Source organism: Falco biarmicus, chromosome 1 (assembly GCF_023638135.1).
Source record: "Falco biarmicus isolate bFalBia1 chromosome 1, bFalBia1.pri, whole genome shotgun sequence".
In the NCBI taxonomy this organism is placed as follows: domain Eukaryota; kingdom Metazoa; phylum Chordata; class Aves; order Falconiformes; family Falconidae; genus Falco; species Falco biarmicus.
In genome coordinates, this window is record NC_079288.1 from 126888719 (window position 1) to 126915078 (window position 26360).

The 26360-nt window shown below is 43.0% G+C and overlaps 1 protein-coding gene across 16 annotated transcripts in view; it reads left to right on the top strand.

Moving 5' to 3' along the window:
• The first annotated feature begins 6406 nt into the window (after positions 1-6406).
• Positions 6407-26360, top strand: part of PROM1 (prominin 1) — a 70167-nt gene continuing 50213 nt past the window's right edge. For 6 of the 16 annotated variants that reach the window (XM_056326499.1, XM_056326494.1, XM_056326486.1 and 3 more), the window contains exons 1-3: positions 11902-12076; positions 14635-14698; positions 18357-18773. In XM_056326499.1, coding sequence (XP_056182474.1) covers positions 18554-18773 — 220 coding nt within the window. In that variant the 5' untranslated portion in view covers positions 11902-12076; positions 14635-14698; positions 18357-18553. Of the gene's footprint in view, positions 6601-11901; positions 12077-12145; positions 12281-12475; positions 12494-13445; positions 13698-14634; positions 14699-18356; positions 18774-26360 lie in introns of those variants that run through there. The other 10 variants (XM_056326501.1, XM_056326502.1, XM_056326500.1 and 7 more) reach the window with 8 other exon arrangements.

The window sequence follows — 26360 nt, forward strand, 5'->3', positions numbered from 1 at the left end:
TGAATCCTTTCGTTGTACGCAACACAATGGTTAGATATCAATGGTTCAGTGACAACCCCTGAAAACATTTCAGGTGGGATCTTTTGGGACCCAGTTTTGTGAGGAATACCTTCCTCAATGATACAGATAAGGGAGTGGAGGGTGTCCTTACAAAATATGCCAATTTGAGAGAAACAGTAGCCATTTTGGAGACAGAATTATTCAAAATAATCTTTATAAAATGTGGAAGTTGTACATCAAATATATAAAATTAAAGAAAGTGAAGTGAAAAGGAGGAAAAAAATTGAACACACACACAAAAAAAAAAAAAACCAGGAAAGACTTGCCTAGGCAGCAGTACTGCTTAAGAGATTCTGAATATTGCAAGGACCAACACACACACTGGGTACGTACCAAGGACAGGACACCCTTACCGAGAAAGCAAATTCAGCAGTGCATGAAGAAGAGGCTATTATGGTGTGGGACATCATTAGGTTGCTTTCCTCAGGAAGGGAACCCTCAGCTGGGGTTGCATGTTTACACAGAGGAACTATATATATTTTAAAGGGCATACACAAATCAAAGAGAGGTCACAAGTCAGAAATTAAAACATGACTCTTAGGATAGCTTTGAAGATCTGGGCTTTGATCCAGAAAACAGAAGACCAGGGGAAGGACATGGTAACATGTGCCAGTTCATGTTCCAATATTTCAAACACTGTTATAAAAATGACAATCAATTACTCTATGTACACTGAGGGAAGGATGAGCTGAAATGAACCTAGTTTGCAGCAAAGAATATTTGGGTTAGATATTAGGAAAACTTTCTAATTATGAGCATAATTAAGTGTTGGACCAGACTGCCTGAGGCACACAGTGAATCTGCCTTCATGGGAGGTGCTGGAGTGTAGGTTGAGCAAGTGCCTCAGGATGCTCTGGGCAGACTTTGCAGCTGCGAGAGGGAGCTGGGGACCCTTCCCACTCTGTTTCTATGCCTACGTGGTATTTCTGAAATTCTGAGATCCAGCACCCAAATTAAATGTAATATTCCCGACACTATCTGTCTTGGCATTTATCTGGTCTTTGAAGTAGCTTCTGGAGCAAAAGAGAGGCTAAAAGTTTACTCCAAATGATTAAGCAACTCAATTGATAAGGCTGAATAGAAGTGCTCCAGAGAAATTTTTTTGGTCACAAATAAGTTCAAAATGACTTCATACTATGATCAAAGCACTGCTAAATCTGTGCTAAACCTCTTCCTGCCCATGGAGAAGAACTGACATTCTACAGATTTGAAATACAGCAACTGAGGCAGCCTGGATACAAAGGTTAACCTAGACAGATTAATATGAGCTTGTATAAAGCTCTTAATGCTATTCCAAATGCTAATAGTGACTGACATTATAGGGTTTCCTGGAACTGATTTAGAAAGATGAGAACTGTTTGCAATAAAAAGCCTGTTTATCTAATAAGAACAGCAAAAATTCCTTAATTACCTGGCACTTTAACAAATTATGATCTCATTTGACAGAAAAATAATTTCTACACATGGCACACATCTGTCCTATTTCCCAAGACACCATACTGTACCATACAGTGCTCTTCAAACAGGGCTCCAGAAGCACTTCTGAAATACATGCTGACAGAAAGCTGTGACAAAAGGCAAGTTTTATTAGGACCGTTTTGCCAACCAGTAAAGTGAACTGCAGCAAGTGAGTGTTTTTCTCAATGTGAGAGGAGACAGATTCACAGAGAGAGATTTTCGCTTTGCAGTGTCCACCCTCCAGACTTTCGTTCCAAGACTTGGAATAGGCAGATGAGATCATAAATGATCCTCAGCGCTCTTCACATAGGTGCTCTGCAGAGATGGTTTTGAAGCTTTTCAGCCATGCACTTGCTTTTCCTTTTTATTTCAGCCATGCACATGGTTTTCCCCTTTTTTGTCTTTTTTACTGAAATAACAAACGTGAGACTATTGTGAATCTGGCAAAGGCGTAACGGGAGTTTTCAGAACCTCGGGGAGCTGAGCCACTTCACTGAGAGTAATCTTAGCTCACAAATAGAACAGCAGTCCCTGGAAGTATTGCAAATCTTGCTTCAGCAGCAAAAATGTATTAGAAGATTTCTTTCCCCTCTTTAACATCAGTGAGAAAATATATATTTAAAATCTTTAAGTGCTTTTGCCAAGAAAGGCTGGACCCTTCCAACCTGGTGTTCTATTATTTCAGCATCCAGTTATAAAAATACTATTCTATTCCCCTTGACCTCCATCACAAAAAACTTCAATATTAAAGAAGAAATTGGGCTTCTCAGTCAAAATCAAAAGACAAGGTATTGAATTTGCTGTCTTTCAGAGATTGTGAAGTGACTGCAGGAAATAAATATCAGAATGGCTATAATATACGCAAACTTAGGCTGAAATTCAACTGGAAGGATTTTTCAAGTGCATGTGGTATGCTGTGTCACTTCAGTACACGTGTTAACATTTGAAGTACAGCAGAATTCAGGTTGGGCTGACAGCTACACACAGATATATCTCCTCTTGTTGGGTTCAATACAAACTGTATTCCCATCCCAGGACAGACTTTGTTTCCTAGTCTTTCTGGGAATTTTCACAGATTTTACATAGCCAGGAAATATTTTTCATGTGATCTCTCTGCTCTTACTTTGGCAACTCTTGGGTGGAATTACTATGCACACTTTTTTATAATGTTTTGCTGGGTTTTGCTCTGTGTATTGAGATATTCTGCAAGCTACTTAAATCCAATTTAAAAACTACTGCAACGTGCATGTTTGGTAATACAAAACAGCTGCTAAAGAAAGCTCAAAATACATCTGATGTGCACTTTTTAATTGCATGCCTTTACTGTATCAACTCTCAGCTCATATAGAATATAGAAACTAATATGTTTTACTGCAGTGAATTCTGGATTGCTTTCTATAGGATGATTGCTTTTACAACTACAGCATGATTTGGGAATTTATTTTCCATGCTACAAATAAAGATCTGCAACAGCAAATATTCAAGTCTGTGCAGAGGCAAATGCTAGGCTGAGCAAGGCGCAACAGAAACTGAGAACTGGTAGCCTTGAGAAGGCTTTACCAAAATATGGTGAAAATTACTCTTTTGGTCTTGTAAAGTGTAGTACAACAAAACAGCACAAAGTCCCTAAATTTGTGGGAATAATCTGCCTGGCAGTTAGCTGCCCTCAATTGTCCTGTAAGGCTTTTCTGTCACTGCCTGTTCAGAGAGACAGGCTGAAACGCAGAGGAGTTAAATGAAGGGTCCATTTATTGAGAGGAGTGGGAACAGGAGTTTGCAATCTAAGCTCAGACTATTAGACTTCCATCTCATCAAATGTCTGTAATTCAGTGTTCAGAGAATTAAAGAGCAGAAAGATTGCCACAATATGAGTCAGGCTCAGATTTATAGAGAAAGCATTAAGAGTAATAAACAATGTTCCATGGTTTAACCCCAGCCAGCAACCAAGCCCCACGGAGCCACTCGCTCCCTCTCCCCACACGGGATGGGAGAGAGATCGGAAGAGTAAAAGTGAGAAAACTCATGGGCTGAGATGAAGACAGTTTAACAGGTAAAGCAAAAGCCACGCACACGAGCAAAGCAAACCAAGGGATTAATTCCCCTCTTCCCACCGGCGGGCAGGCTTAGCCACCCCCAGGGCAGCAGGGCTCCAGCACAGGTAACTGTGACTTGGGAAGACAAACGCCATCACACCAAACGTCCTCCCCTTCCTCCTTCTTCCCCCAGCTTATATACCCAACATGATGCTCATTGGTATGGAACATCCCTTTGGCCAGTTTGGGTCAGCTGTCCTGGCTGTGTCCCTTCCCTGCTCCCCGTGCCCCCCCAGCCCTCTTGCTGGCAGGGCCTGAGAAACTGAAAAGTCCTTGACTCAGTGTAAACATCACCCAGCAATGACCAGAAACATCGGTGTGCCATCAACATGGCCATCAACACCGAATGCAAAACACAGCGCTGCACCAGCTGCTAAGAATAAAATCAACCCTATTCCAGCTGAAACCAGGACACAGTGGCTTCCAGCTTTCACAAAAGATCTTTTCTACCTTAGCAGCTGTGTAGGATTTGCAGGCTTTATATGCTGAAGAGGCTACTGCTGCTTTCTAGTTGGAACTGGTGCCAAAATCCCAATCTTTTATCTGTCATGTCTGCTTTGGACCACTGCCTCTTCCAAGCACAGACCTTCTTTTTCTACACTGTATAGCTTGTACTATACTTGATGGCAGGGAAAGCCAACAACATTCGGTCACAAGCATTATTTTAATCAAGTGACCAGGCAATACCAGTGCTGGTGGGTATTAAAACATGTTATTTAACATAGTTCTTTCTAATATTTAGTTCAGAAAAAAAGAGAAAAGCATCAAAGTTCTACTTAGCAAGGTTGCCTTCAAAAATGGAACTACTGTATCCTAACAGGTTTAGTCTGCCAAAGGAAAAGACTAAAAGAATCTTATAAAGGTCAAATGGCAAACTGTTGGGCCAAGATGTAGAGGTTAGACTTGAGGACTAGTACCAGCACTGAGTGGTACCACACCTAATTCTTTGGTATTGCTTGGTGCTGTGGAGCAACTGCATCAGTCATCACTATTAAAAGGCTGTTCAAAACAGTAGAAAAGAAATTGGAAATTGAAACTAGGAAACTCAGGTGAAGGCTAAAATTTTGATCTTTAATAATGAGAGAAGATGGCCATTCAGACAGTTCACAATACAACCAAGGTCCACTGTCACTGGAAACCTAGGCATCTCTCTCCAGAAGTCTGCCTGATGAGCTTGATGTTGAAGCTAGTATGTGAGTCTTCATGGCTTCATGTATGTTGTGCATATGAATCACAGGCAAGGTAACCAGAACAGTCCTCTCTGACTTAAAAAAAGATCCCTGTGAATCAAGGAGTTTATGAAACAGCACCTGATCATTCGTTTCTTCATGGGACGCGCTGCAGACCAAAAAGTGCCTGACTTGCTGCAGTCCCTTTTATGAAAGTAGTTGATGAGTAACTATGATGATAATGAAAGTTATTCTTTGTTTTGCCTAGATTATGTGTGCAATGTCTTTGTTTTCTGTGCCTGTGTGGGCCTCCATTCCCAGGCCAAAGTGCAGACTGTGGGATGTGCACAAGTGGATGACCTGCACCCCAGACTTAACTATTCCTTGAACTATGGCAGTCTGGACACTACCTGTGAACTAATACTTATGCAGCCAGAGACTGGAAACCTGAGCAAAGAGCAAACAAGCATGACAACATGGATGCGTCCCTGCTGTACTCACCAGCTCGACTGTGAACTCTAGCACAGAGAGATGGAAGCTGTAGCCTGCAGCAGGGCAGAACCAAGAGGCACACTGTGGCTCTTGGAGCATGAGGCTGATTTGTGCTCTGCTGGCTGCACAAATACAGTTATACTCTACCTCTTACTCAGGCTAGAATTTAAGGCTACAGATTAACTTTAAGGCAACAAACCTCAGGTGTCCTCCAACAATACAAATGTTCCCAGTTCTCAAATGCTTGGTGTTGTCATGAAGTACTTACAATATGGAAAATCATTTGACATTCTGATGGGCAAAAAGACAGAGGAGCAGAGTTAAAGGTCACCTTTTCTTTTTTATGTTGTGCATGCTTCAACAGCAGAAATACTTTTCCCTTGCTTGGTCTCTCATAGTTTAATCAGCAGAGAGGTAGAATACAGGAAATAATAAATTAATGAGAACATTAGGGAAAGAAAAAAACAATCTCCTCCATAAAATTCTGAAAACACCTTCCTTAAAAAAAAAAAAAAAAAAAAAAAGAAAAGAACAGAATTGTATTATCGAGGAGAAAATGACATTTTGCTTGGTCCATGTTATCATTGTGGCTGCAGTGTTTTGCTCAGCCATAGGGAATAATTTTGTACCACACCTGAGAAGATGAAGGAGGGAGCTGGAGATGTCAGGTGGTAGAGGGGTGAAGCTGCACTTTTTTTGCAAGACAACAGCTTGTAGATAGCTGTTGGCTGCTGTCCGAACAGCATCAGCGAGTGTGGGTTTGGGATGGGGAGGGTCAGAAATGTGGGGGTTTTTTTAAGTGTGCAGTTTAACACGAGGAAACGGAGGAAAAAGTTCACTAACTAGACCAAAAGCCTGGACAAAGTAATAATTTCTCTACCCATGCTATAAGAAACTCAGGGATCAGATACTCAGCACACCTCTGTGAAAGGCTTATAAAACCCAGGCCCCTTACTATCCTGGTAATAACTTTTCAGCTGAGGTACAGTCTGTGTAAGATAAATCGTTATACTGCATATAGTTCATTTGAGGAGACTTGCACTAGGTGTAAAGTTAATAATAGAAACTAGAGCGAAGGGACCCTGTCAGGTTAATCCTGTGATGTGTGTTGTTTATGCGCTTCCTGCAAGATGTTGTAGGTGGTGATGCCATTCTCCCTGAAAACATAATGAACGGACGCCTTCCTTTCTTGTATTTTGTTGTGCTACAGATTATTTTATATTGATATTAAAAATAACCTTCTTCCAATCTTCTTTACTCACATCAGACAGAATTTACTCCGGAGCAAGCAGACAAAAGAAGGTCACTGCAGCAGCTAAGCTCCTAAGGTAGGATTACATTTTGTGGGAAGCATGGGATAGTTAGTCTGCGCTGAGGGTACTTCTGCTTATCATAGGGTCACAAACAGAGATGAAAACCGATCTTTTTTTTTTTCCTGACAACTGACTACTGACATGAATTACTTTGCTGCTGTGCTAGCTTTCCTGAGTGTACTTGGTTTGGCTTGATTAATTACCTCTGTAGTGTTTTGTTCTTACTGACATACAGATACTTTTATTAGATGCACATTATGTTTAAGCTGTATATTACAGTCTCTCTTGCCTCTGTCTAAGCAGTCCAGCTCAGGTCCTGGCTTTCAGAATAGATGAATAAATGCACTAATTAAAACAAAACCAAATCAAATAAATAAGCCACAAGGAAGAACAAAGACTCTATCAGTCCTAATCTCCAGGCGTCCGTGTCTGTAGCCCAAGGTGAGGCAGCATGCTGGGCTTGGTGCTGGATCACATACAGCTGCTGGCCGCTTGCACCATACACACAGGGGGCTTCATTAGCCAGGACTCAACTTTGTGACTGTGTGGCTGAAGCCTGTATGTACCTCCACAAGATACTGGTGTGCCACAAGATACCACCGTAGTGGTAGTAAGAGATTATCTGGTCACAAGCAAGGAATTACCAGTAGTTGAGAACACACGTGCCCCATGGCCATACCCTCATTTCTAAGGGGAAAGGCACCAAACTGTGTGTGCAAGTTTGGTAAACAGGAACATCCTTCTTTAAATTTTTTTTTTCCTAAAAGATCAAATTAAGGGAAATAAGGTGCAGAAGGTTTTCAGGACTTCATTTGAAAGCATTTATTTAAGGCCAGAAGTTGCTTTCTAACAAACTGAAATGCCCTTGCTGGCATGGTCATGTCCTCTGTCAGAAAGGTCATGCTACAGTTCCCACAAAGAGAACCTGGGAGCTGTTGTTCAGGATCTTTATGTCACCAGAGAAACGCAAGGTGCTGGAGCTAGAACCAAAATCGGCGGTGGTAGTTAGCCATTGCTCCACAATCTGTTATCAAACAGCATCAGAACCAAGTCATGCTCCTTTTGTTCCAGTGTCAAAGAGACATGTGCCGTTCCCATTTTAATTTCAAGCATTCCTGACATGGTAATTTATCAGGATGTCAAGCACCAAAGCTTGCGAGCAGAACTAAAACACAGAGATGATGGAAAAACGGGGCGGGGTGGGGAGCTCATGAAAGAAGCTACAAACTCCCAGCACATGCATCATGTAATCCCTGTCAGTTTGTATCTTCGTTTAGCAGTGAAAACTCGATTCCTCAGATGAAAAGCAATGAATATAATTTCTAAGTTCCTTGACGAGTTGTCACGCAGCTCTATCACAGTTGTGAGAAGAGGGCACAGCAGAGCAGTGGCAAGACGTGTAGCTGACAAAACATCAGCTCTCTGAAGGCACCCTAAAGCGATATACAGCAGGATAAATCTTCTGTTCAAATGAAGGCAAACCTCACTGAAATAATATCATAAACTGGCAAGAATCAAAGGTCTACAATGAAATGTCATGTTGTTTTCTAAGTTTGAGAATGAACGTGAGTAAGATTGTCCATTTCCCTTTTTTATTTTCCCTCAGGAGTAAGAAATTAAGCAAATACATGGCAGGCTATAGCACACAGCTATTGTGCTGTTTCACACCATTTTTATGCGTCTTAATCATTTTTTCAAATTTTACATGCTTTGCTTCTAATACAGCAACACATTCCTCCTGCCTGCTGCAAATCCAGTTCGGAGCCTGCAGAGCCTGAGCTAGCCTGGCTCCACCCTGGGAGAGTTCACAGCCCGAAATCTGAGCTGTGAACTCACACAGCCCATAATCCCTTAAACCTCACATCCCACAGGAGAATTAACGATGAGCAGGGATGCAGCTGTGGATGTCAGAGAAGGGAGAAACAGTGCCGATGGGGAGCTGAGCAGAAGAGAGGCACGTTGTATGTGGGTAGCTGGTGGGTGCTGCTGGGCAGCATTAGCTAATTGGGAGGGTTGGCAGAATCCGAGGGGCTAAGCAGACCCAAAGGGAAGAGGGCATTGGGTGGCAGGAGGGAGGGCAGAGCTAGGCAGAGTGCACAGTGGTAGGGGGCACGGAAGGACTCGCAGGTTATAACCCACAGAAACCTAGGCAAAGCGCGCAGGCATCAGGATAAAGGGTAGAGCTGACAAGAGGGATATGTAGACTGGTTGGATTTTGGCATGTTGGCAGAATTCACTCTTCAGCGTGTTCTTGGCAAAGGGTGTAAATCACTTTTCTCCATAGCCCTGGTGCAGGGAAGGCACACTGCTCCTCTTCCCCACTTCCATGCACCCTTCTCTCCCTGAACACATGCTCAGGGAACAGCCAGAGGAAGACTAAATGCAATGTGAGCGGTTTTCTACCTCTACCTTTTCCCTTTGGGAGGTGGAAAGGTTGGAGTTACGATTTTAGATCTCTTCAGGCAATACTATGCCTAGCTTAACTCCAACTAATGAAAAAGGCTATTTGTCTAATAGACCTTTAATCACAAGCTCTACTTAAAAATCAATTACATGATACAACTATTATAGTTAAGCTCTAAATCTCACATATCTTCCTGTTATCTGAGGATTTTCCTCTGAGATAACAGAGATGATTGATATGCAGCCAGATTTTCAAAGGTTCACCATAGAGTACACGCCAGGTTTCTTCATCCAGCTGTTTCTGTTTTGGATGCTTATAAAGCAGCTTTTCAAAGGCCTTAGCACCTATTGCTCTGTGGTTTGAAAGACCACTTCCTCATTTATTTGAGTAATTAGGGGCTTACCTGTCCTGAGAATCTGACTGCAGACCATTTAAAAGTTTTGGCCACAAAGAATAAAGCTAGAAGGCATCTTAATTAATTTTAGCCCAATCGCCCCAAGGCATGAAGGACCACAGATCAAAAGATGGTGTAGTCCTTGGAGAACAAGTTTTCTTGATGCTTTCTGAGCCTGCTAAGACTAAACATCATTTTCACAAGTTTGGCTTCTCTACTGTGACTGCATTACACCATCCACACAAAGCACATACCTGCACATCTTTTGCAGTGCCAACAGCCAAACATCAAACAGGCAGGTGTGCAGCTAAGCAAGCCCAGACACAGTTGCGATTTGGATCGCAGGGAGACACGGAGTGAAGGAAAGGGCTACAAAATGCTGCAGTATTTCCCACTTCACAGCTGTTTGCCTCTACTGGCCATGCAGTTAGCAGAGAGGAAACATCAAGGAAAGGTCAACAGCTCCTCGGAGCGCTTTCAGGTCAGACATATACTTGGGGTTGCCAGCAATGTAATGGGAGGCAGCTGAAGAGCTCATGCTTCCATTTACCATCCCACAGTGATAAGCTCTGATGTTTTAACTAGGTGCTACTCAGAGAACACATTTTCAGGACCGAATGCGATATAAATTATCTTAACTCAGTTCAGTCACTTCCAGAGACCTTAGGCAGACTCCTTGTATCGGGCTAGATACCAATAGTATGAAGAAACTCAGACGCGACTGGAGAGCTTTCTTATATTAATTGCATCATGCATAAAAAGCAGGAAAGCTGTTACACATGGATAACACTAATCAGAAAATAGGTGTTGGTTTAGTTTGCTGAAGAAATGCCTTCATTAACAGTGTTAGTATTGATTTAATTTCAGTTCTTCTCTGAAAGCTATTATCTTTTTCCTGTAACTCTAGTTGCATGTCCTTGTGTATGCAAACTGCAGACATTTCTCACCCAGAAGTCCTGTGGTAGCCTACTATAAATGGTAGTAAACCTATAATGTATAAATTAGTAATCCAAAAGAAAATCTTAGCGTCTTTGGCTCCAGCAAGGCAAGATTTTCTGAAACTTCATTCCATGCTGTTCTCTTCCACATTTCCACATTCTCCTCAAGTTCTGTTCCACCCTTGCAGTGAGATTTGGCCTTTCTGTTTTAACCCTGTATGGAAGCAAGGCAATCAAATCCACCAGATCATCTCATTAACAGTGTTTGGCATTCACAGCCCACTATGTGGAAGGAATGTTCTCTTGTATTTAGAACCATTATCATCCAAAGCTTAAGACAGGAGCTGTACTTCTGGATTTGAGGACTATCCGGCTAATATAACATATTTGTCCCTTTGTCAGGATGTTCTGTGTTTTCCCCATGACTACAGCATTGTCCTCTTTGTCACAGGGCTTAGGGTGCATATGAGAACTATAACAAGAACTAGGTCAAGAGCCTTTCTTTGAGCTCGTTGCCACTCCGTTTTTGGTTGTATCACTACACATCCTCCTGCTGAAGAAGTCCACAATTAGCTGTAGTCAGAATAATAGTTCTGGCTAGGTTCAGCCAATGTAACAACTTGTTCTTTGATGTGCATTGCTGGTAAATGCCCTGAGCTGAAATACAGGTAGAGTTCAGCAACACCAAATACCATTTGGAGGTATTGTGGGTACATGTGGGAAAACCTTTCAATGTTTGGCCAAACCTGCATTAGCAATGCAGTTTGCTGCCACAGCCGTAGCCTTGATTTCTTTCTGCCTGCCAAAAGGGAGACTAACTTGCTTCTCCATCACTCATACCAGCATGACCTTGGATCTCCAGTGCAAATTCTTTCTTTGCCTTGATTTGTGATGCTGAGTAATGGTGGGTCTACTAAGAGGCAAGAATCATGTCTATGTTTCATATATTGCAACAGGGAAACCATATTAAAATACCAAAGCTGCAAATAAAAGTCACAAAGGACAGAGGAGGAATGTGCGGGAGCCTTTGAAAGTCCGTGTTCCTGTATTGCAACCTGTAGGAAAAGCACGTCTCTTTTTACCAGTAAAATCACTGCCCCTCGGAAACAAAACCCACTCAGGAACATGGATACCAGCCCTAAAAGAAACAATAACCCCATCAGGAAATAAGGACAGCCCGTGAGAAGGGTAAACCAAGATGTTTTTTTCCACAAGCTAACGGATAAGTCACCTTGATGGGCAAGCAAGCCCGCCCGAACTCAAAGCTAGCCCTCGGCGAAATCACCGAGGGGGGGGGGGGGCGGCACGGCCAGGCTCGGGGCAGCAAGGAGAAGCTGGCCCCTGGCTCCGGGGCGCCTTACCGGCGGGCGAGCGCGGGGTCACCTCTCGCCTCGGAGCCGGCCCGGCCCGGCCCGCAACAGGTCGCCGAGTGGCTGCGCGCTCCCGCCCGCCCGGGCACAGGTTCAGCCTGGCCCCCTCGGCCACGTTCCAGCAGCCGCGGCACGAAGCCCTCCCCCCTTCCAGCTCCCGCTCGGCCCGGGGTTAAACCCCTCACGCTCCTCCTCTTCCTCCCCCCGCCAGCCCCAGCCCCAGCCTGCTGGGGTGGTCCCGCAGCCCCGGCCCGGGGCAGAGCCCGCCCTCCGTAATCCATGCGCGGGCGGCACCGCGACCGCCGCGGCGCTCTGAGGCGGCAGGCTGAGCGGGCCGTGCCGTGCCGTGCCCCGCCACCTCCGTCTCGCTTTCCCCGCCTGGCCGGTGAGTGCTGCCGGGGTAGAGCTCCCCCGCCGCCGCTCTGTCCGCGGGAGGCAGCAGGTGGGGGTGGGTCTCCGCCGCCTTCCCCGGCCGCTCCCGCTGCGGGCGGCAGAAGGTCCTGGCCGGGAGAGTGCGGCGGGGGCAGAGGGCCCCTTCCCCCGCGGGAGGAGCGGTGTCGGCGGGCTGGGGGCCGCTGCGGGAAGCCGGGTGCGGAGGGGACGCGTGGCCGTCGAGGGAGGCGGGTGCCCGAGGGAGCGGGGCTGCCTGCGGGGAGGGGTCCGCGGCGCTGCCGGGAGGGGCTCAGTCGGGGCTGGGAGAGCGAGCTGTGGGGGCGGGGGGCGGCGGGGGGCGGCGCTGGCAGCGGGGGTAGCCCCGGCCCTGGAAGGGCGGGCGGAGGCAGAGGGGCCGGCCGGCGGGCAGGTCTGCGCTGAGGGGGGCGGGCGAGGCGGGTTTTGCTGGCAGGGGCTGTGCGGGAGGGACGGGTTCGGCCGCGGGGCAGGGGCTGCGGCACGGCACGGCGGTGTGTGCGGGTCCGCGGGGAGCGAGGGAGGATCCGCCCGCTGAGGGGAGCGGGGCGGCGGGCGCGGCCGCGGCGAGCGAGGCGGGTTTCCTCCCCGGAGGGCCGCGTGTGGCGGGCCCGGCTGAGGAGGGGTCGGGGCCCGGCCGTGAGTGCCCGGCCGCTGGAGAGAGAGGGGTGGCGGGAGCGGGGCGGGGAGAGCCCCGGCCATCTGCGGGGAGCGGGGGAGCCGCTCCGCGGGGAGGAGGGCGCCCGCTGCGCGCACCTGCCCGGGGGTAAGCGGGTGGTGTGGCCTGAGTGGCGCCGGCGAGGCGGAGCGGTGAGGGGACACCGTGCTGGCCACGGAATCGGCCCGCCGGGTGTCGAAACCCCGCCTGGGCGCTGCAGTGACACCGCGGATGCGAGCGGGGAGGGGGCCCGTCCGCTGCCGCCAGGGGCTGGCGGTCGGTGCTGCGGCGAACGCCGCCGCGCGGGAGTTAAGCAGGCGGTGCCGGCGGTGGCTGGTCGCGCAGCGCGCACCTGGCAGAGCGCGCCGGCCCCCGGCGGTCAGGCCTTGCTCTCGGCAGGGGGGGCTGGGGGCTGGGGCCGAGGGCGGGGGGGGAGGGCAGGCGCGGCGGTAACCCTGGGCAGTGCCGTCCTCTGCCACACATGCGGGGGAGCGGCTGGGGAAACTACCGAATGGGTCGGTGTTCCCGCAGGGGCAGAGCTGCGGTACCGTGCTGGTGTTGCAGTTTGCAGATCGAGGAGTAAGCAGCGTGCTGGAGGTCTCTACAGTTGTAGTAACTGGAAAGAAGACGAAGGGAAGGCTTGGCCTCAGCTGCCATCGGGAGTACGTGTGGCAGCATCTCGGTAGTGGGATGTGTACTCAGCCCTTGTCGGTTCAGGTTTGCCAGAAAACTGCCAGTTTGTGGGTTGGCTTTACTGTGGTTTAGAATTTTCTATGTGATGCTCAAAAGTCCTCTCACAAGGAATGCTCTATGTATGTATACTAGGGTAAAATCAAGTTAATTGTTTTTTGTTTGTCCAGTTAGTGAAAATATACTTTAAACATTTAGAGAGTTGCTGATGGTGTTCTGGTGAAGATACATCACTTAACAATTTTTACAGGTCTGTCTCTGTTGCTTGCAAACGGTTGTGACATGTACAATGAAAGGATTTTTTGTGTTGCTTTTAAAAAAACTATTTATTTTCACATTATTAAGTAGCTGCTCAAAGCAAACTGGGTTCTGAATATCCAGTTTTTCCTGAGTTGAGCACTTAATCATTTTGAGGATATAGCAAGCATGTCAGGTGCATATTGAGGCTACCTCGTGTGGAACATTTTACTTGTTTTTTGTCAGTGCTGCCAGACTCTATTTTGCAGGCCCTAGTGCTTATTAGGTTTGTTTGCTTCTTACTCCTTCTATAGCAACAGGTTGTAATTGTTGGTAGACTTAGCACAGATTTTATAATGGAAAACTGTACCTTTCTAACTTGCCAACATCTAACGTGGCTTACCGGGTTATGTCTCTTGAATGGGAAGGTGGTTGTTGTTGTTTGGTTTTGGTTTTTTTTTTATACTTGAGAGTTTTAGTCTACCTGTAACTATCTGTTTTGTGGCTGTTTTAATTAATTCTGCTCTTCTGGTGGTTGCTCTCACTGGAGCAACCTCAGTCAAGGGGATTATGGACTTGGATTTTCAAATGACTAACTAAAAAATGTAACAAACATAGCCAGATACTTTGTGGGGGCTTCTTACGGACAACTGCATCCTTCCACCATCCCATCCCATAGTGGTTCATGGCCAGCTGGCTCCCTCATCAAGCTTTAGCAGTCTAGCCTCTGGTTGATTTAATTTCAGTTTGCAGGGTTAATCATTGTTGCATCACTGCACTGCAGCGTTGTATTTGCATGGATTGCAGTGTTAAACAGAGGGAGACCACTCCTGTTGAAACAAAGAGCTGGGCATCATGCTCTTTCAGAGCTCTGTTATTTAGAGTTGATGTATTGTGGAAGCAGTTCTGAACTAATGCATCTCTTGCTCTGTCTCCTCTCCTCCTCTCAGACTTACAGTGGGGTTGCTGAAGCTTTATTGGTTTTGGAAAATACTGCAATATTTTTAATAACAGGTAGGATATATCAGAGATATGATAATACTGAAGCATGCTTGGTAAAAGGATGAGGGTGTTCTCCACAGACAGTGAAGCTCTAGTCTTTTAAAGATGGACACTTGTAAACCACACAGAAAATAAACTCTTTCGTTATTACATATCTGAAGTACTTAACAGGGTTTGTGTTTTGTTTGTTTGTTTTTAATCAAAACATAATGAAATGGATATCTTATTTGATAATTAACATAAGCACTTGAAAGGTTCACACAACTTCTTTTCATTCTCTATTTGCTTGAACTTGGGGAGAGTTGTACTGGCAGTTACTGTAGCTCACTGACTGCAGGGATGCCACACTGTTTCTGAGGAAATGGGATGGCTGTATGCTGCAATGAAGAGTGCTATGAACTGCTATGTAATTCTCTTTACATGTGTCACTTTTGTGTGAGTCGTTCTTGCAGTTCTCAATTACAAATTTCATGGATAGATTTTTGCTCTTTGGTGCTATATGTCTTGCATATTTAACAACTGATATGCTCCCAGCTAAGTTTCCTTTAGATACCAAGATAAGGATAACTGCTGGGAGCTTTTTTATATCTGGGTTATTTTTAGGTAGGTTGAATACATATTGAATGCTCAGATGTATCCTGAGTTACAGGTTTAATAGTGTTTCTGTGAGTTCCTGATCATTATTAATGTAACCTTGAGAATACATTAGTGTTTTCTGTAGTATGGAGCGGATCTGGTGTCAGTGTGGAGGAATCGCCCAGTAAGACTATATATACCACATTTATCGTGATACATTTGTCAAAAAAGGGAGAAGAAGAGACTATGGTCAGAATTCTGCAGATTTTGTGATACGCAAGAAACCCACCTGCTTTGAAAGATTCTGAACTTTATAAAAGTTTAACTGAAAGTTAGGTAGAGTTGGAGACTGCAGTAATGTCTTTGGAGTTGAAAGCTGGTTATGTGTCTCCGCTTAGCAGGATATTGTTTGTATCTGCAGTACAGGTAGTGTCCTTGGAATTTCAGTAGTGTCCTTGTCTTAAAACTGCCACCCTTTTGTCTTGGTTAATACATGACTTCATGTTTCTAGCAGTTGTAGTGATTATTTTCTTATATTGGGAGGATGTTTTGACAGTGCTTTATTTGCCTGCTTGTGCAATTAGATACACTTTAAATTGTTCCTAACCTAAAATCTTAACAGCAACAAAAACCCCCGAGCAACTTGTGTGTACTTCTGCCCTTTGTCTAGTATAACAGAATGCACTCAGTCTTCTGGATTTGCCTTAAGCCACCAGTTAGGTAGGTCATCTTCCTCTCAATTTCATTCTTCACAAACACACCTAAAATTTCTCAGTACTGTACACTTTTGTATCTGTTTCCTTAACTCTTGGAATCGTGGCTCAGTCACCATGTGTGAGCTTTTTCTCCTGACTCTTCTCCTGAAGTGTTGCAGCTGTACTTGAGAAATCTCCAGAAAACTAAACTAAACTTAGAGGAAGTGTTCAAACTTTAAGAAAACCAAGTTTTACTGTACTGTATCAAATTTGTACAATCTTCGCTGTTCTGTCATTAAGGCAAAATAATTTTTTTTCACTTAGTTCTGGTCTTGTGATATTTTGTCCTGGAGAGTTTCTGTAGATTAGATAATAAATGACTGCAGCCTAAGAAAGTTTTGGGTTCTGACGATTTCTGTGACCAACCTAACTTAAAATTCCACTGAAAAAGATCTTTTATGTTGAAGAAAACTAGTCTTAAGAAAATTTAAAGGAGGAAAAATAATAATTTGGAGCTGCACTGGTTTTTTTCTTTCATTATTCTTTAACAAAATATTCTTTTCCAGATAGGAAAAATACTTACGGTTTGTGGTTTAAGTTCTTATGTTTCTGTGTTGAGCATCATATTTCAGAGTGGTCGCTAACATCACCTTTTTGAATAAGGCTTGGATAATTCTACTATTCATAGCATTATTACTATTCATTCTTGGTTTTCAGTAGCCATGAGGGGGAAAAGTAGATTTGTTTTTCTTCTTAACTCGATTGGACTTCAGGGAAGCAAAACTACCTCTGGTTCTTTGATCTGGTCTTGTATTCCTTTTGTTCCGTATTTGTCTTGATCTATCCTTTGAATGTAGCACAGACTATTAAACAAGACTGCAACGTGGTTTCTTGCAAGTCAGTGCTGGTTTTTGGAAGGGTAGCCTGGTTTTGCCAGACACTGTAAAGCATGGGAGAGACTTAAGACTCACTACCAATTTTAAGTCTTCTGTCTTCAGCATCACCTTGACCTGGAAGCACCTTGGAAGAAAAAGTATTGGTGTAGGCTTGGACTGACTGAGGCCATGAGGTGTCTGTGTTATTTTGCTGTCATTTGTCACATGTCAGCACCACATGAATGGTCTGAACACCAAGGTGGAGATTAAAAATATTTCTATTGGGTAGTGCTGCTGAAAAAGGCAACAGAGGGATAACTATGCTAAGCAAAGGCAGTTTGTGCTGGGTGCTCTCTGATTTGAAGTGTGCAGTTTGTTGGGCGCAGTGTCCCCAGATGTCCCCACCAATGGCACTTTGGTAGATCACCAAAGACATTTCAAAGGTAAGCCAGTCTGATGGGTGGGAAGGTCAGCGCAGTGATTGCTGGCACACTTGCCAAGTACAGGAGGCTTCGGAAGCTGAAAATGTTTCTGTTAACTTTTGTTGTTAGTTTTTTTTGTCTGTTTCCAAAGTCAGAAAATGTTTCTGTTGCTGGTTGGTTGTTTTTTGATTTTCTTCTGGTCTGTTTCCTTGGAGGCCACCACAGCCCATGCTGAAGTGAAGGAGCCTTACTTAGCCCCAGATAGATGATGTGATCAGTTGTTTTGCAGGAAACTTTGTTGGGGGTTCTGTTTGCATTTCTTAAGTGGTGGTTGATTAAACTGCTGTCATTTCTGTAGATTCAGAATGTTCTTAAAACATGTGTAAGCACCCAAAGTCATCTTAATGACACTCAGCTTTAGCAAGCTATGAATAAAAATTGTTGAGTTGACTTTTCCAGTTCCGAAGGAGAGCCTTGAGATAGTTTGAGTTAATAGAAGGTAATGACTGACACCCATTGTCACCTGTCAGGAGAGTGAAGTTCTTGTTCTGTTTTTTTTGTTTTGTTAACTTTTCAGCGATGAATAATTTCTTTCCTCTGTCTTGGAAGACAATTAAGAGTAGTTGGCATCTGGAACGTTTTACTGAAAGGTTGAGATTAAAGAAGCTACAGGATATGACTAGTAATAATTGCCATCAACTATGGTAACATCAGGTGGCTGATTAAATGCATTGTGTAACTGTTGTGACATGACATATTGTACTCAGTCAGAAGTGCAATTCATACATTGTTCCTTTAGTTTTGTTTCCCTTGGAGCTGTCCCAGTACTCTGCTTTATTTGTTTTTGAAAACTCACTGACCTGGAACTATGCATAACTGTTCGTTTCCGCCCCCCCCCCCCCCCCCCCCCCCCCCCCCAAGTACAGTATGTTATAGACTGTATTACTGACAAGCCTCAATCTTTTTTTTGTTTTTTTTCTTTTCTATCCTATCTGGCTTGCTTTTATAACTATTGATCAATTTTCACAGAAGACTGCAGGTTATCTTGCACTTTCTAATTTGCTTCCACACACCTTAACAAGCTCTTTCTTGATTTTGCCAGAGATGGTGCGCTGAGTCATTTCCACAAGAGGCTTCTGTACTACTCTGAAGAAAGAATACATTGAAGGATAGATAAAAGGTGTGAGGGCGCACCTGCATTTTCCCGGTTAGAAAGCTAACCCCCAAGTGAATGTTTGAAGACTTCTAGGCTTGGTGGGACAGATATCTCTACCTCCAATTTTATGAATACCGCTAGCTATGGCTGTGGAACTTTGTTTGCTGCTGCTGCTGTTTTGTGGAAGTACCATTTCAGAGGTACAGCCTATATACAAACCACCTCCTGGGACTTTGGATTTTGGATTTGTACCAGCCAAGACCTATGATACAGGTGCATACCATGAACCTGGGCCAATAGGAATTTTGTTCAAAATAGTACATGCATTCCTGTACTTAGTGCAGCCAAATTATTTTCCTCAAGGTAAGCAATAAACTATATTTTTTTCTTTTTTTTAAATAAAGATTTGTTACTGATGTGTTCATCCTGTTGTAGTTATCAAGACCATAATCTGGAAGTAAATGATACAAAGGGTTTTGTTAGTAGCATGTGTTACGGCTTGGAAATGTGTACAGTTCCATATAAATAACATTTTTCTGCTAAGCATAGTGGGGAGGAGGTTGTTAATGAAAATGAAATACTGGTGAAATTTCATACATGCTTACAGATCTCAAAGCTGTCACTGATGAATCTGAGACTTTTTCTTAAGTATGCTTAGAAGCATGAGGTAGGTGTAAAGCATGAACTGCTTTATATTTAGTAGTAAATCTATAAGAGACAACTCTCTTAGAATTGCATATGATAAACAGTCAGGTGGTTTCGGTATTACAAGATTTTGCTTAGGAAATGGAAGTTTAGCAACTTGAAATAAATTTCATTTGTTTCATACCTGTGCATCCACAGTGTATGGTTTTATGTAAGGGCAGTTCCATTACACATTCCTTTGTGAGCTGTCATTTTAAGACTTGATGTTTTATTGTGTGGGGTTTTTTTTTTTCCATTCCTTTCTTACTAAGTTGTCTCTTCTTCTAAAGGAAGAGTTAAGATATCAGAGAAGTGTGTGCTTACTGAGGTTGTATTGATTAAAAGGTGCTTTTGTGAACTCTGTGTGTTTGTGGGTATGGTGGTTGTATCCACTTTCCAACATTTCTCTTTCTTTTAGCTCTTAAAAGAAAATGCTAATGTGTTTGTATAATACAGGCATATAAAATTATATTGAGGTGAAGCGCTAATAAAATCTAAGAATGGCTTTGTTTTGTTATTAGTGTCTTTTGGTGGTTTAGCTGTATCTGTGTATAAAAGGCATCTGTGTTGTTTTGTAGTACATCTTTCAATTTATATATTAAAACTGTTAGTAATTTAAAGTCTTAAATAAATTCTGTGGTCATGTACCTGTGTGATACCGGTGAACTATTATTTGCTTGTATTTTTGACACTTCTTCAATAGCTATAGAAGAATGAGCTCAAATGAACAGGAGTGAATGAATTCTATTTAGACAGGTGCCCAGAATCCCAGGTGTTAACCAGGAGAGCAAAATCCTGGCCTGTTCCCTGCAGGGGAGCCTGAGCAGGTCTTGCACAAGATGTAAATGAGGGCAATTGCATGAAGTAATGTCACCTTTTAGAGGAACTGTTTCCAGATACCTCTGCTTTCGTGGCCTCTTTCCTTCCATTAAATACGCAGATGAACTATTTGCCTCTCTGTGTGACCTGGTGTGTTAGGGTTACTGTGTGATGCAGTAGAATCATCTGCATTCAGCTCTCAGAACTTTGTTCTGCCCGAAGTCCTGCTTGAGTATTTTATTCTCTTGTGATTGTGGAAACTTGATTTCAGTGAGATGTTTACTGTGTCTTTATTTTAACAGGAATTTAGTCCTGTTTTGTATGTATCCTTGTATGTCAAACTTACTATTATGCACCCTAAGCATATAAATAATTGAGTATAGAGTTTATGATCGAGATTATAGCCCTGCATGACTGCTTGTAGTAAGTTCTGTATCAAGTAGGTGTTGTGAAATCCATCATTAAAGAGAAAGGAGACATCCAGAAGTAAATCACTTATTCTTAACTTACAAGTTTTGCACATCTCATAACTCTTCCTTCCTTGTGGATACTTTTTGCCAAATCGGTTATTTTTGAAGTTTGGCTTTCATTACTTGCATTAGGTGAAGTCCTTTTCCCATGCCCCCACATACCTCACTACAAAATACAGATTTGACAGATCATGACAGTTTGAGTCATACCATTTAATTGGTTAATCCCCATAATCTCTTTTGCCATATGCTGTTCTATTTTCACATTCGGTGTATTAGTGGTGTAGCTACATACTTGAAATGCTTCTTTTATTTTTTTAAACTGCCAACTTGAAGTAGAGTTAATTCTGATTCAGAGATGAAAATAAACATAATCACAAATGGGCACAGAAGGCAAGCCTTTTGATGTTTCTAACTCAAAACTTCATCATTCCAATTGGGCTGGTGCTTCAGAAGAGTTAGCTCCAGGTTGATGCCCCAGTGTATTGCGTATAACCATAACAGTGGAGAAGTGTGATTTGTGTGCAGAACTTGACATCAATCATTTAGACCTTTGATCTTCGTAGGCTTTTTTTTTTCTTAGTACTTGGAAGTACTTGCTGTTTGGTTTTCCAATCTACTGTAAGTCCTCTTAGCTGAGAGGAAAAAAGTGACAGGATTGTCTAATTGCATTTAGATATTCCTGCCTTTGTAATTTTTGTCCTTTCAGTAGTGCTCTGATGGAGCTGAATATGTTACAGTACAACATTCATATTCCTTCAGTCCCAAGTGTGCCTTTTAGGAAGAAAGCTTAAATGAGCTTCATACTGTTACAATAAAGCAAAATATGAAGTACATCAGAGTCTTTGGAAAATGTTCTTAAAGTATTTGCATGCTGCTAAGCCTTAACATTTAAATAAATGTTCTTATGTTACTTAAGTTGAAAGAGATCACTTCATGTAAAGAAAAATCAGTCAAATATTTTGTAAGGGGTTTTTTTGGTTAAATCTAACTATTTATTCACTTCCAAATTTGTGCATGCCATCAGGTTTGTGGACATACAACTTAAATCTAAGTTTAGATTTAATAGGTAAATTATTAATGTGATTAAATACAGTGCTGCGTAAAGTACGATAACAGAACCTAGTCAAGGATCTGTAACTCCTGAAGTTTTTTTTAAATTGCTGAACATTTAAGACCAGCACTGTGCTCTTTAGCTGTGGCAAGAAACTAATTTAACAAAAGTGAACTAGGTTATCTGATTGCAGTGGTTCAGTGAGTGTAAACAGATTCTGCTTTCAGCTCCAGCAGTCAAATGGTTTTGTCCTCACCAGATGGTGTGCAGGTGTAAGTGGGAGTGAATTTACTCCTCTAAGCATAAAATGTTACGCAGGAGAGCAGCCCCCATTTTGAGTTAATGGTAACACTGGAATGGAAAAGACTGGTCACTGGCTTGCTGCCTGAAGCTCAGCAGGTCACTTGAATCTTGCTTTACCTTGGTTTCTCCATTTGTAAAATGGAAATGAAGGTGCCACTGCTGCTTTTGTCGACTGTGTAGTATAGACCATCATTATTCTTTGCTGTTAATAGCACCACTTACAATAAATAGATGATAACAGGAAAATTACAAGTTGTTTCTATCACTCAGCTAAGAGGATGTCTAACAAAACATTGTCAGTTCTCCTTTCTTGTATGTCATAAACCGAAGCATTAATTTATTAGTAAAGTTAGGTTAGTTCATGGTTGTGACATGTTGCATGTCATCTGTTCTGCCACAGACCTTCAGATGTGAACCTGGTGTAGACACGGCCTGGTCAGTATGATCCTCTGGCTGCTATGAATTATCTTACTATGGTTTTGTCTTTGTTCCCATGGAAACCAGTTGTTAGTTGCAGTAAGACAATGTTAATCTGAGATTCCATTTGCCAGCAGGATGTACACAAATCTTCAGCTTCACAGCTTGTGTCTTGTCAGGAGAATGTGAAGAGTTCACAAAGGAAATAAGCTGGGAATAAAGCTCCTGTACCTATTTTTAGGTGAAATAAGACAAAAACTTACAGGCCTGTTTACCTTACTCCGCTGTACCTGAATGTATTGCAGGACAGCTGTGCCACTTCTGTTAAGTTACAGCTGCCTTGTTCCAGCTTCTGTTTTTTGTTTTGGGTAAGCCTGTTTCTGCTGAAGCAGGAATAAAACTTTATCATAAAAATCAGCTGTTGAATGCAGGTACTTCCTGGGCAAAACATAGTATGGAGAGGTAAATGTACTGTTTGCCTGTGGGGAGCAAGGGCAAGCTAGGTTTTAGACCTGGAGTACACCTCTCAATTCTGTATGTGGAGTTTCACTTGTTGAACAGTTTGAGCATAAGACTTGAGGATCAGGACTTGACTATTTTAATGCAAAGTCCTGCCTCTGACCCCTTTTGGTCTTCCTTTCTCCTTACCTGGTCAGCCTTTAAAGCAGCTGCAGATTGCAGAGTTCAGCAAGTTAGTCTTGTGTGAAATCTCTTCAATTAATCTCTCACATTAGTGTATTCAGCAATTAAAACATTGTAACATTTTTTTACAAAATTGCATAATAATGTGAAAATAAACAGTGTATCTGTACCTAGTATAGCTGTAACAAAATGTATATGCAAAACCCTATTGTAGGTAGGTTTGAGCTTCTAGGATATTAATTCTTCTTTTAAATATACATTAGCTATGTTGGCTATGAGGTTCAAAAGGAAATAATAAAAATGCTTTATCACCCCCTCAGTTAAAAACTCACTCAGATTTATTTTTCTTTTTGTGCAAGACTAACTTTGCCTTTTGTAACTAGTTCTTGGTTGCCTGTTTCTACTGCAGTTTTGCTTCCTGATAGTAATAAATCTTCCACAACGCTCCTACCAAAAAAAAAAGCACGTCGGGATGTTGTGGCATTGGAACCAAACTCAGTTACATGTAGCTGGCAATGCCCTTTCTTTTTTTTTTTTTTTTTTTTTTTTTTTTAAACTTGAGACTTTCCCAGGAGTGTTGGCCATGTCTGCCACAGGCAGGTGGTGAAGGGATGTGAGTTCTGACATACACAGATGCTGCAGTCAAGCAATGTAAGATACTGCGCAGGTACCCAAAACAGTTATGACCTCTTGTAAAAACTTAAATTACAGTATCTTTTTGTCCAGTTGTACGAAGTCTCAGTTTTAGTTTGGGTGTGAAACTGCACTGATGCAAGAGACTGCTTTTTTGAGCTAGTGTTTGACAGCTACCCCCCTGTGTATGTGGATTGGTTTTCTTAAAGCTTATTACGTCCTGGAGCTGGGTTGGGGGGTGCAATAACTGAGAAGAAGGGAAGAAGAGCAAGACTCGCCGTCCAGGTTACCTGTTAGATTGTTTTTTTCACAATAGCGCTTAGCCAATTTCAGTAAGCTGTAGAGTCAGTGCCTTCACCACAACCTTCTAACTGTTGGTTGGTTGGTTGCTGGTGTTTGTTTTTCCCCAGCACTGTGGCTAGAGCTGTGATATGACTTTAGAGTAGTAGTTGAAGTGTGCATATCAAAAATACAGGTTTAGTGACAGAGGTTATATATAGCAAGTAGTGGTGGTGTCATTTGTGTAGAACTGGGGTAAGAAGGGGGACTTGCAGTGCTTCTTTACTTGGTAATGTGTATGCATTGAAAGAAATTTTTTGTGTTTAATGTTGGAAATACTGGGGAAGATGGAGCAGCAGGAAGATACAAGATAAATTAGCCTCTTCTCTGCCCACTCATATACATTTAAGGAAAGTGTGTTTAAAAAGATCATTGTTCATTTCATGCTGGGAAGTTAAGAGATGCTTTACTTGATGACATACCCGTGTAAACAAGGAACACTTGGAATGTTTCTGAAGTAGATTTAAGGCCTGATTTTTTTATTTTTTATTTTCCTAGGTGTCAGAAGAGTAATTCCTTTTTCACTGAACTATTGCAGACTGCAGACTATCTAACAGATTGCTCGCCAAAAGGATTTTTGGTGGACAGGGAGGGAAGGCTTATACAGATTATCTGCTAGAGGCTACTGCAGAGAACTGTAGTTGCAGACATTAACTTTTCTTTAATGTCTTCCTGCCCACTTCTTTTGGGTGATGTAAACAAGGAATCTCTCTTGCAGACAGGTTTTCCGTTATTTATTTTTTTTTTTTTTAAAGTGTAGCATGGCTGATCATCTGAACGTCTTGCACTATACGCACATGTGGAATCCTTTTTGTACAGCATCCTCAGTGCGTGCCCTGGTCTGGTTTAATACCGCCTGCCTGCTGTGCCTGGGAGAAAAACATGCCTTGACAGCAATTGGAAAATGACAATCCAGCTTCACAACTTCAATATTACCAGGACAGAAGGGAAAAACTAATGAAAGTGAACCTCAAGCAGAGTCTGAGGGAGCTGAGTTACTTTCTGTGGGGAGAATGTTCAGAAGTGGCATCACCACAGGTGGCTATGGTGATAGGCTGGAGGGCACCTGAAGCAGCAGTGCCTTTTGGAAGCTAGATTATAATAATAAATAAAATGGGCCTACAGTTGTGTGGTATTGAGACTCGCTCATGTTCCCCAAACCTAAATTGCCTTCTATCCCTTCCAAATTAGACAGCTGTGTCAGTCGTGTCTGTTGGGAACATTTCATAGCAAATGGGTTGGGCATTTTCTGGGCAAGGTACTGACCTGGCTCAGGAGACCTGCTGATAGTCACAGCATGGGCAGTGCCAGACCAGTGCTGAAAGTGTCCTGACCCTGTTCTGTTTGTCTGTGGATATCAATGGGAGACACAACATATAACCAAAGAGGTGATCAGCAGTGTTCTGTGCCTTGGTGCGCAGGGGATGACTTCTGGGCGCAGCTAAATCCAGGGGTGCTGGCTACAGGGAAGGGAAGGGTGGGAGCTACAGGATGGTATTGTGACAGAGAGTAGCCTTATTGTTTGTTTATCGTCCTAGGTAAAGTAGCTTCATTGGTAGGGTTTGTGTATTTATTTTTAAAAAAACATGCAATTTTAGGACACAGTACCTTTGCATCTAGATTACTGTGTGGTGTGTGTATTGGGTGTGGTAACGTTAGATAAGTTGAATATAGCATGGTGTCTGTGTGCTACCAATAACAGTAAACCACAATTTGAATTAAGCTCTGGGTGCATTAATTTTTCTTCTCTAAAAGATTGCTTGTCCCATTTAGTATCTCGTAGCAAAGAGATAAGTACCTTGGGCATCACCTTGGTCAAAGCCTAAGGTTCACCTTTCAGCTGCCAGTGCACAATCACAGTCAGAGTATACCATGTGAAGAAGGCAGTTCTTTGTGTCACTTCTGCTGTTAATAGGAAATCTAAACCGCTAAAAGCATGAAAGCTTATTTGAGACTTCCAGAGCATACCTGCAGCGTCTTGTATGGTAAGAAGTAGGATGAAATAGGTTTTGGGTCAGCCACATTCTCTGGTAACATGTTTCACGTGTGAACCTCTGAAAACGTATCTGTGACTGCAGACATCTTACAGGTTTTCAGGCCACTCTGCTGAGGCTCCGTGATTTTCCTAGCTTAACGATGGCTGTCCGTTCTCCCCCTCCATTTAGTTTTTACAAGCTCATCTATCTGCATAGTATCCAACCTTGTTCTCTTTTCTAACTTGTAGTTCATGGAACTGACAGGGAGAGGTGGGGGATGTCACTGGACTTACAGGAATAATGTTTTCACAAGCCTCTAAGGGACCTCTCAGTTCCTTCGTCATCTTGGCTGTTACAAAGCATTTTGAGTTAATCATGTGAGATACTGTATGGATACTGCCTGTCATTGGAAAAGCAGTCATTTGACTTTTTCTTTTCTTTGGTACAGACCATCATTAGATAACATTAGCCTAGCCCTCTCATTTTTTTGTCTGACAATTTTCTTAGGTTGTCATTTAACAAAGCAACAAACTCCTAGGTCCCGTTAAATGATGGCTTTTTCTTCAATGATGTCAGCCAAAGTAATAAGAATTTGATAAATGTTTGCAACAAA